At 48.5% G+C, this 9771-nt stretch overlaps 1 protein-coding gene across 1 annotated transcript; it reads left to right on the top strand.

The window, feature by feature from the left end:
* The first annotated feature begins 750 nt into the window (after positions 1–750).
* SGK2 (serum/glucocorticoid regulated kinase 2) lies at positions 751–8589 on the top strand. Its single transcript, XM_010287740.1, has 12 exons — positions 751–786; positions 1619–1668; positions 2285–2342; positions 2939–3022; positions 3342–3473; positions 4335–4447; positions 4990–5026; positions 5601–5687; positions 7036–7131; positions 7408–7563; positions 7976–8065; positions 8303–8589. Exons 1-12 carry the CDS (start codon positions 751–753, stop codon positions 8456–8458), a joined length of 1095 nt encoding a protein of 364 aa, XP_010286042.1. The 3' UTR covers positions 8459–8589.
* Positions 8590–9771: the final 1182 nt, after the last annotated feature.

Here is a 9771-nt window from a genome sequence, read left to right as displayed (position 1 = left end):
CCTCTAGCTGCTGCCAGCCCGGGTGGCACGTGGTGGTTGGACCCCGCTGGGCTCTCCCGGCCGCCCTGCAGGGACACTCGCTGGGTGCTGCAGCATCCCTGTGCAGTGGGGTGGGTTTGCATCTGCCCTGAGAGGGGTCCGGCCGTGGCCGGGAGGGCTGCAACTGCATCTGGCCCTGATGCTGTGTTGCTGCTGGGGCTGTGCTGGTCTTTACCTGTTGGTGCCCTGACCAGTTTCTGCTATTGCAAATCAGGGGCTAACTGTGCCATTGAATAAGCTTGTGCTTGTTCAAATCGCTCACGCACCCAGGAACATTTTTGGCCCACCTCCTGCTGGTGTGCACCCCCGTCCCCTGCCTCCCCCAGTGCATGATGAGTGATGCTGTGTTGCTGCTGGGGCTGTGCTGGTCTTTACCTGTTGGTGCCCTGACCAGTTTCTGCTATTGCAAATCAGGGGCTAACTGTGCCATTGAATAAGCTTGTGCTTGTTCAAATCGCTCACGCACCCAGGAACATTTTTGGCCCACCTCCTGCTGGTGTGCACCCCCGTCCCCTGCCTCCCCCAGTGCATGATGAGGAGGAGCAGCGCTGCCAAGGGGCGGCCGGGGTGCTCAGCTCGGGTCTCCTGTGAGACGTGCTGGGGTCTGTGCCCGTGCCTGGCGAGTTAATGGTGTGAAGCTGTTTCTCTCTTGGATTTTGTTTTCAATACTGGGTTCTTCTTTTCCCAAGTGCTGAACGAGTTGCTTTTTTAATGGATCGTTCTCGGAGCCCGGACAAAAGCACCCAGGTGAGATCATGGTGCTGAGGCCACAAGTCCTCACCTTTGGGATGGAGAGAGGGGCTGGTGCCTGTAGAATAATGGCAAGGAGGAGAGCCTGTGTCAGCCTGCTGGGAGGCTGGCTGCTGCCTTGTCCCTGTGAGTGATGCTGGGTGGAGAAAAAGGAGAACAGAGAGGCCCTATAGAGCTTTTTGGACAAGGCAGAATGCTCCCAGAATCCGGGGAGGGGAAGGTTCCTGGGAAGCAGGAACAGGAGGAAGACTGTGTGTATATGTACCACCTTGTCATTGGAAAGAGCGCCAGGCACCTCTGTGGTGCTAGGTGTGCATAAGGCCATTTCCAAGGCTCCAGACTTGGCAGTTTTGAGGGTTAATGGGGGTGGGCAGAGGGCTGTAGGGTTGGGGGGCTTGTGCTGATGTCCTGCTGCAGAAGTGCTCCTCTGTCTCAGAGCTGTGCACAGGGTTTCCTGCCTAGCACACGCAGTGGGGAGCACCTCCTTGTCTCAGTGCTGCGGTGAGCAATGGAGCCATGCAGTGCCTTCTGTGGCAGCACAGCAGGTCTTGAAAGCCTTAAGTCAGGAGCCAAGCAGTCTTAGTATTCTCTTTTTCTTTGCACTAGTATGCGATGAGACTCTAGCTTAATACAGCTTCCAGCTGCACTGTTGCTTTAGTGCACAGCTCTGTTGTGCCTTTCCTCATGGCTCAGTTTACCAAGGCATCTGCTGTGTCTTTTGCTGATGTCTCAAAGGCTCAGTGCATGGGATGCTGTATTGAGGAAGAGAAAGCACAACCTCAACCTGCAGCGAGGTCCTTGTGATTAATATTATTGTTATCCTCTCTAGCCTCCAACGCCAACTGACAACATCAACCTTGGACCTTCCGCTAACCCAAAGTAAGCTCTCTGCAGAAGCCAGGTAGGGTGTGGAGTGCACAGTGAAGCAATCTGGCAGGGAAATGTAGCTGGTTCCTGTGTCTTGCATGGGTAGTGTCTGCCAGAGCCCTCATAATTACATAACTTGGCCTTTAACACCATGTGTGTCATCAATACACCAGCTTTCAAGATGTTCAGCTATAGCTGGTCCCTGTTATCATAATCACCCTCTCCTGTCCATGTCTGCAGCCCCTTGTCCCACCTCTTTTGAGGGAATTGGTAGCAGTAAGGGAAGATCTTTCTCATGGCTGCTGGCTCCCTAACTGTCTTTCTCTAGAAATGGGGATAAACTGTGTCCCCCTGCAAAGCTGCTGCTTGGTCCTGACCAGTGCTTTCACCTGCTGCTGTGGTCAGCAGGTGGGTTTCTGAGGGATTGCTCATCCTCCACTGGGTGCACTGACCTACACAGTGAGAATCCCCTGCTTGCTGGGAGCAAGGGTCACCCATCCAGTGCCCTTTAATCCCTTTCACAAACACTCATGTTTCCACAAAGGAACTGCTTTGATGGTAGTGTTGCTGTTGCATGTTTCTTTCCCAGAAACATTAACTTGCTTCATGCTTCATTCTTGCCCAACAGTGCCAAGCCAACAGACTTTGACTTCCTGAAGGTTATTGGCAAAGGAAGCTTTGGAAAAGTAAGTGGATTTCTACAGGTGGGCTGTAGCTCTCTGAGGGCAGCTTGGAAAGAGACTTCCTTGCTGCAAGAGTTTCTAGCTGTGTCCTTTGCTTGCACCTCTCCTAAGGAATTTGGCATGAGTGGGACTGAGACCAGGTGAGACCTAAGATAGGGTTTTCATAGTCCATTCTCATTTTGAGCTGTCCTGCAGCCTCTCTAGGGACAGAAGGGCGAGGTGTTCTATGCTCAGGGTGGTGATGGTGAGGAGCAGTACTTAATTTAAAGCAACCCTTAGACTTGTTCAGCTAGCAAAAGATTTCTTGATGCATCTATGCCTTGTGAGATAGCAAGGATCCACTATAAATGGGACTGTCCCCAAATGGTCCAAACATACTTTTTATTAAGTGTGTGAGAGAGGTATGCGGAGATGTCGTGTGCATTTTTCTGGCAATGAGAAAGTGCTGGGAAGTCAGTGGGCTGGAGCTTGGTCTTTAGAACTTTGTACCTGAACCTCTGAAGCTGCAGTCTGTGTATAATCACTCACAAGAGTGAGCTAACACTAACGAAGTGGCAGAAGGTGAGACTGAAACCTGTGACCAGGACCTTCTGTTGCAGGTTCTCCTGGCCAAACGCAAGTGTGATGGGACTTTTTATGCTGTGAAAGTCTTGCATAAGAAAACCATCCTAAAGAAAAAAGAGGTATGTCTGCTCTCCTTGGCTGCTTCTGCAGATAGTGGTCCATGTAGAAGCAATCCTGGTAATGCACCTGAGGTATCTTGTGGCTGAGTTGAGCATTCACATAGGCAAGTCAGTGTTAAACATGGATTGCTTGGTGCCATGGGAAAATGGAGAACTGAGATGAATCACGTTAGAGAGGAGAGTGGTTCCCTTTCTGAGGCTGGACATGACCCGCTAGAACCCCAAGCTTCTACTCGTTTTCAAAATAGCAGTGAGCTCATACAGTGGACTGCACTGGAACCTTGCCTGAAACTCTAACGCCTTGCCTACTTTTTGATAGCAAAACCACATCATGGCAGAGCGCAACGTGCTCCTGAAAAATGTCAAGCACCCCTTCCTTGTGGGACTCCATTACTCCTTCCAGACTTCAGAGAAGCTTTACTTTGTGCTTGACTATGTAAATGGGGGAGAGGTGAGTGTACATACAGGCATTATTTTAATCTTGTATGTGGTCCTTCCCAAATGCGCTGTGTTATTGCCTAAAACTGCTTCTTGTCAGAAGATAATGATGTTGAAGTAAATGTTGCCTTGACTTCTGGAAAGGACCAGGTAGGAGTGGCTGGCATGCATCTCACCTGTAAATGGAGTGAAGATCTTGCTGGATATGACCTGTGTCAGATGATTCCCAAAGCAAAGACACTAAGAAAAACATGTGCTAGGGGCTTTTAAAAAATCCTACAGAGAATATGGGAAATGCTGATGCTGGTGAGCTTTAGGTAAAACTCACTTGTGGGCTAGCTCTGGATTCCAGTCTAGTACTTGGGCGATTCCACTGCAGTACGTTGGACTTCTTTTTCGTCCTGTAGAAGTTCCTCTTTCTTCAGCTGTCTTCTGTGCTGTCTGAAAGTGGCTGGGTGATACTGTTAACACAGATGTCTTGTCCAAGTATAATTCATATGGGCCATATTAGTGGGTTCAACTCTGCATGTACCATTAGTACCGACCATTAGTGGGTTCAACTCTTCATGGCCATACTACAGCCTGTGGGTTGTAGCAAGCTAGAAAGCTTAACTAGATCAGCAGATGACCAGTTTTGGAGCAATGAATTAAGTGAGATTGGTGACATATGAAGAAGGACACTTGAGGACAAATGAAGTAACTTCTGGAAAGGTGTTTAGATTGCTTAAAGTAATTTGGTTTGAGTTTAGCTGGTGCTGTTCATGTGCCACTTGCTGCAAATGGGTTGTAGCTCAAGTAGCTGTCTTTCAGGCTTGCTCCAGATATCCTTCAGTTTTTTAGAGAAGAAACGATCAGCCTTATGATCTGTTTGTAGCTCTTCTTTCATCTGCAAAGAGAGCGCTGCTTCCGTGAGCCCCGGGCCCGATTCTACGCTGCAGAAGTCGCTAGTGCAATTGGGTACCTGCATTCCTTAAACATCATTTACAGGTAAGGCACATGTCCTGCCGGCGAGAGCGGGGGCACCAAGTTTGCCCAGCCAGGCTGTGTGCAGTGCTGGGGAAGGAAAAGATGACTTCTGGGGCCATGCACAATGCAGGGCTGGAGTGGCTGAAGAATCTCTGACCCCAGACAAGATGGTGTGCTCCTGGCATTTTATCCTACAAGGGGAGAGTGTCTGCATGGGACTTGATGGGCAATAAATGCTCACAGCCTGATAGCGGGAAGGAGAATCATTGGGTGAAAAGTTCTAAAATAAACCTGGCACAAGAAGAAATAAATTGTTTCTCAGTGCCAACTGATACATAGACATGCAGGGAAATGCAGGCTAATACCTGATGAGAGCAGTCTTTCTATGTTTGCATATGTTGTATGTTGATACCCAACAGTGATGGGAATCTGCATTTTGGGAAAGTCTTAGTAAGCTTGATTGTGGAGTCTTGTTAGCTCCTGTTCTTAGCTGATGCTGTTTCACATCTGGCTTTTCTAAATATCTGGCCAAATCTGCTGAAACGGCACTTTTTGTCTTGCAGGGACTTAAAACCTGAGAACATACTCCTGGATTGCCAGGTATATTAGCAACTTGTGCTGTTTTCCTTCTGGCTTTAAAAGCATCAGGACCATAAACAGAGGGCTATGGTTCTGCAAGCTGGGCTATAGCTCACTTCACTGCATGGATTTTTGTATGTATGCATTGCTGCATTTCTATGTGGATCCTGCAAGAGAGTGAGCTTGCCCACTGCAGAACTGCACACTTGGGACCCCCTCAGTTCGTTCCCAAGCTGGGACCAGACTTGTGGGCAGGGATCAGGAATGCTAGGAGCATTCACTGCTGCTACTCTGGTGATGACCGCTATATAAACCAGCTCTGGGATAGAGCACTGGCAAAGTATAGCAGTGCTGGGTCTCTTCATAGCTATGCTGTTATAGACAAATAAAAAAAAACCAAAACAAAACAACCCAGACTCTACTTTATCTATAGACTCCTGTACTTGTACTATAGCATGTCCAGAAGGTGAGGGAGGGAAGCAGATGAACAGTGGGGAATTAAAACATAGGTGAGATGCGACGTGAAGGCCAATGCTTGGCAATCCTGTCCCCTCCCTAGGAGAATGGGCCAAGCTGAGATTTCTCTCTGCTTTAGGGACACATAGTATTGACAGACTTTGGACTCTGCAAAGAAGGAATGGAGCAAGAGGAGACAACTTCTACTTTTTGTGGCACTCCTGAGGTACAGCATGTGCTGGGGTTTCACTGACCTGGGGGCTGAAAGCCTGCAGAGACTCGCTGCCCTGGGTTTCAGGCTTGTGTGGGTGCTCAGCATCTCAAAATACGGGCTCTGTGAATTAGACAGTCTTGGGATCTTTTGAGGTTGTCAGTCTGAAGTTGGAGTTCAGGTAAGGCCTGCCCTACTTGGCAGAGACAGTGTAATAGCCAATTAGCACAGCAAATGCAGAGTACTATCGGGGCAGGGATCCCTGTACCCAAAAATGGCCAGTCTTGTGAAACTGGGTCTACTCCAGGAGGCTGTGGAGACAACCTTGACCCCAGGAGCCCATGAGCAAGCCTGTGAGCAGGCTGTTCACCTGCACCCTGGAGCTGCAGAACGGGGAGCCTGCTGGTACTGACGTGCACAGGACCTCGCTGTGCCCTTCTACCTGCTTTTGGTATGCAGGAGCCACAAAACACCCTCTGCAGAGGGAGGACCAGGCTCTCTGGAATGTGCACACTGCTCAGAGGGGAGGAAATGCCTGTTCTCCGATCTCCCTCAGATAGGTTTTGCTAAAAAATATCTCCAATTTGGCTTCTTGAAGGCTTTTTTCCTGCTCCTTACTGAGCTGGAGACTTTGGTAGCACTTTGGCCAAGGTGACACACTTGTCCTGCTGCCCCTTCCTCAGATAGCTTGAAGGGTCTGTAAACAAGACACCTCTCAGTATTCTAGCTCAGTAGAAGTGAGCAGGAATTTCCTGCTGGTAGCCCTTGGCTTTCAGTTGGGGACCCACTTATGCAATAGTACAGCATGAACCAAACAGGAATGTTTGAGCTTCACTTTCTGGTTTTTGGTCTGTGTGTTGTTTTGTTTTTTCTGGCCTAGATAGGAAGTCTGATAGTACACAGAGATAATCCTGTGTGAGACCAGGCTTGATGTGATGTTTGTTCTGCAGGCCACTTGAATTCTTCTGTTGCTCCTCGGTGGTGGTTATTGGTAGTTTGGCACTTTGAACAGACTTACTGGGACTGAAAACTGCAGCTTTCTCAAAACCCACAGGAGCCTCTTAGAGATGTAATGTGTCTATGCAGGACAGGTTTGTTGGCTGAGTTGTGGTGGGTGGCAAATCCTTGTACAAGTCCTCTAGAGGAGGAGAACCTTGGGTAACCCAGAAAAACACCTTGAGGGTTTTGGTAGGTGTCTTTCAAACCCATTGCTCTGAAGCAAGTGGAGAGCCTATCAAAGCATGGGGAAGTGCATCTGTGTGTTTCCTAATGCATTTGCTCAGCTTGAACTGCAGCCAGGTTTCTGTACTTATGAGGACAAGCCCTTTTATAATTAGACTCAACTATTTACTTCTCTTCCCAGTACTTGGCTCCTGAGGTGCTAAAGAAGCAGCCATATGACAGGACAGTAGACTGGTGGTGTCTAGGAGCTGTCCTCTATGAGATGCTGTTTGGACTGGTAAGTTTAGAAGCTGTTTTACTCTACATGGTGGAGAATTTATTTTTGAAAGTTGCGATGTGATGTTGGTCTGGTGTTCACATGGTGCCTGGCAGACAACTGAATCCTGAATTAGATGACCTGTTTCAATTGTGCTATTGTCCTTTGAGCAGAGAGATATCTGAGATGGCAGGTCTCTCTCCTGTATTTGCTGCAGGACTCATTTTGACCTGCAATGTCTGATTCCTTATGGTAGCTCATGTTTTACCTGGCTGCTTCTCCTCTCTTTCAAATTAGCCTCCTTTTTACAGCCGGGATGTGTCTCAGATGTATGACAACATTCTGCACAAGCCACTCCAGATTCAAGGAAGCAAGACAGTGGCAGCTTGTGACATCCTCCAGGGACTTCTCCACAAGGACCAGAAGAGGAGACTGGGTGCCAAGACAGACTTTGTAGGTTGCCTCCATTAGGATCAAGAGGGAGGATGGATAGGAAACCTCTCTGTTCTGAGCCTTTCTTTCATGGTAACAGCACTGTCTTGGAAAAACCTTTCCATGCACACTGATGTGTGTCTACTCCCTAAAAGGGGCATATGGGGTTGACTTGGATTTCCAAAGGGAAACACTATGATTCAAGGTGTGGTGGCAAGGTAGGACACCAATGTGTAAAGGTGTCATCTCCCTTCAAGGAATTACTGGACCATGACCCTCATGTATTAAGGGTTTGCTACGTGGCCCCTACATGGATATGTGGTAGTTCCAAGTCTTGCTTCAACCACTTTATGCTATAAAACCAGCTGTCAGGTGCTGGAAAAGGAGGATTGGCAGAAGGCTGACTTTATTTTCCCCCCTGCTCTCTGTGCAGCTTGAGATAAAGAACCATGTATTCTTCAGTCCAATAAACTGGGATGACTTGTACCACAAGAGGATTACTCCTCCATTTAACCCCAATGTGGTAAGTGGGTATTTCTGTTTGTATCTGTTACAGTGGTACAAAAAGCATCCTACATACTACAAAAAGCATCATAATGCCTTATGCTGACACTGAGGGATGCTGAAGTGCAGGTTAGGAATGGCAAATGCAGTGGTGATGACTCTTGTGGAAGAGCAGCTGTGTTAGATTGTCTGAACACAAGTGATGGGTTGGGGTCTGCTCACTCAAAATGACTGTGTTTTCTGCTCCTCGGCTTAGGCTGGTCCAGCTGATCTGCGACACTTTGATCCAGAGTTCACCCAAGAAGCGATCTCCACCTCCATCACCCACACACCTGACCTAGCAGCCAGCAGCTCCAGTGCCTCAGATGCATTTTTAGGATTTTCTTATGCACCAACTGAAGAGGACATCTAAGTTTTATAAAGGCTTTGAGAAGCCAGATTTTAACTTAATGGGTTTTATGTTTGTGGGTTTTTTCTTTTTTGAAAGGATTGGTACTGTCCTTTGCTCATGACTTAAGGAAATTGGGACTAATACACTAACTGGCTGGGATGGAACAGAGCTCTTAACTTTTGCTGTTTGGTGGATTTCCCTCTAAATGACTGGTCTCCTGGCAGGGAAAGTGGGACACTATTATTATTATTTCCCCCCTGAGTGTCTTGTGTTACTTGGCAGAATTGTGTTCACCCTGTGGTTGCCCTTATGGTTGAGGTATGTACCATCACTCACATCAACAGCTATGTCCCTCTAACTGGCCACTTTTTTTGTGGAGCTAACTTTGCCACCTATGTCCAACTGCTTTGCCCCCCCAGTAGAGAGGGCAACTCTTCACACTACCAGGAGCAGTGGCTTCATTCCTGTGCCAGCATGAACCACTCATCCTGGACTGAGCTGGGCTGAGAAACCATATCAGTTATTGCTTCAAAGGTGGCTGCAGGTTTGAAAACCCTGAACTTGCTGTGGTCTTCTGTGCCAGCCAACCCCTCACCAAGGTGAGTGGATCACCGCTCTCTGGCCCAGGATTGGGATGCTGCTGAAGCAACAAGGAGGCTGTTATGGAGGAGCCGGTGTGTGTGGGGAAAAGCCCAGATGAAATGGGTGGGGAAGAGGCTGAGTTGCTTGGCAAAATAAAAATAACCTTGTGGCCAACCCCTGCTTGGGCTGGGGTCTCCTTTCACAGCACGTGCGCTGAGCAGGGTCTGGGGGAGCGCAGGACTGGGTGCAGTGAGGGGACCCTGAGCCCTGCTCCGCACCCTGCACTGGCGTGGCCCCCGGTGCTGAGCCCCTGTGCGCAGGAGAGCAGCAGCAGTCCTCCAGGCCCCACTGCCCTCTGAAAATGCCTGTCGCTGATGCAGAACAGTTACGTATTCTGCCTTAATTTAAATGCTGGTGTACTCATTGAATGTCATGTCCCACTTCTTTTTTTAAAAGTCATTTTGCTGTGGGGAGAAGAAGCTCCTAGTATCCTGACTGCAACAGGGGAAAAACATGGGCCTTTCTGAAAGCTGTTGGGAAGCTTGTGCTGGAACAACTTTTTTTTTTTTATTAGACTTTATCTTGTACATGCTGAAGTCATCAGAACAATAACATGGTTTATATTAAAGTGCATATGCTGATGTGCTTCCCTCTCTGGCCTGTATATAAGGGAGTGGTGGAGGGTGAGGAGAGCAGGGATGTGGGTGTTGGCTTTATGCTGTGCCTGTGGCAGCATGCGGAAAGCCCCTGAA

The sequence above is a fragment of the Phaethon lepturus genome, unplaced genomic scaffold, assembly GCF_000687285.1.
Source record: "Phaethon lepturus isolate BGI_N335 unplaced genomic scaffold, ASM68728v1 scaffold20295, whole genome shotgun sequence".
NCBI classification, from domain to species: Eukaryota; Metazoa; Chordata; class Aves; order Phaethontiformes; family Phaethontidae; genus Phaethon; species Phaethon lepturus.
Note: the sequence above shows the minus strand (reverse complement) of the source record. Positions and strands in the feature narration are given on the sequence as shown.

Bases quoted from the DNA above. Each gene is read 5' to 3' on its own strand.
- SGK2 (XM_010287740.1), top strand. From the start codon at position 751: ATGGATCGTTCTCGGAGCCCGGACAAAAGCACCCAG. The intron at 2,343-2,938 runs GTAAGTGGATTT...CTTCTGTTGCAG, and splicing joins GCAAAGGAAGCTTTGGAAAA to GTTCTCCTGGCCAAACGCAA. The intron at 5,027-5,600 runs GTATATTAGCAA...TCTCTGCTTTAG, and splicing joins ACATACTCCTGGATTGCCAG to GGACACATAGTATTGACAGA.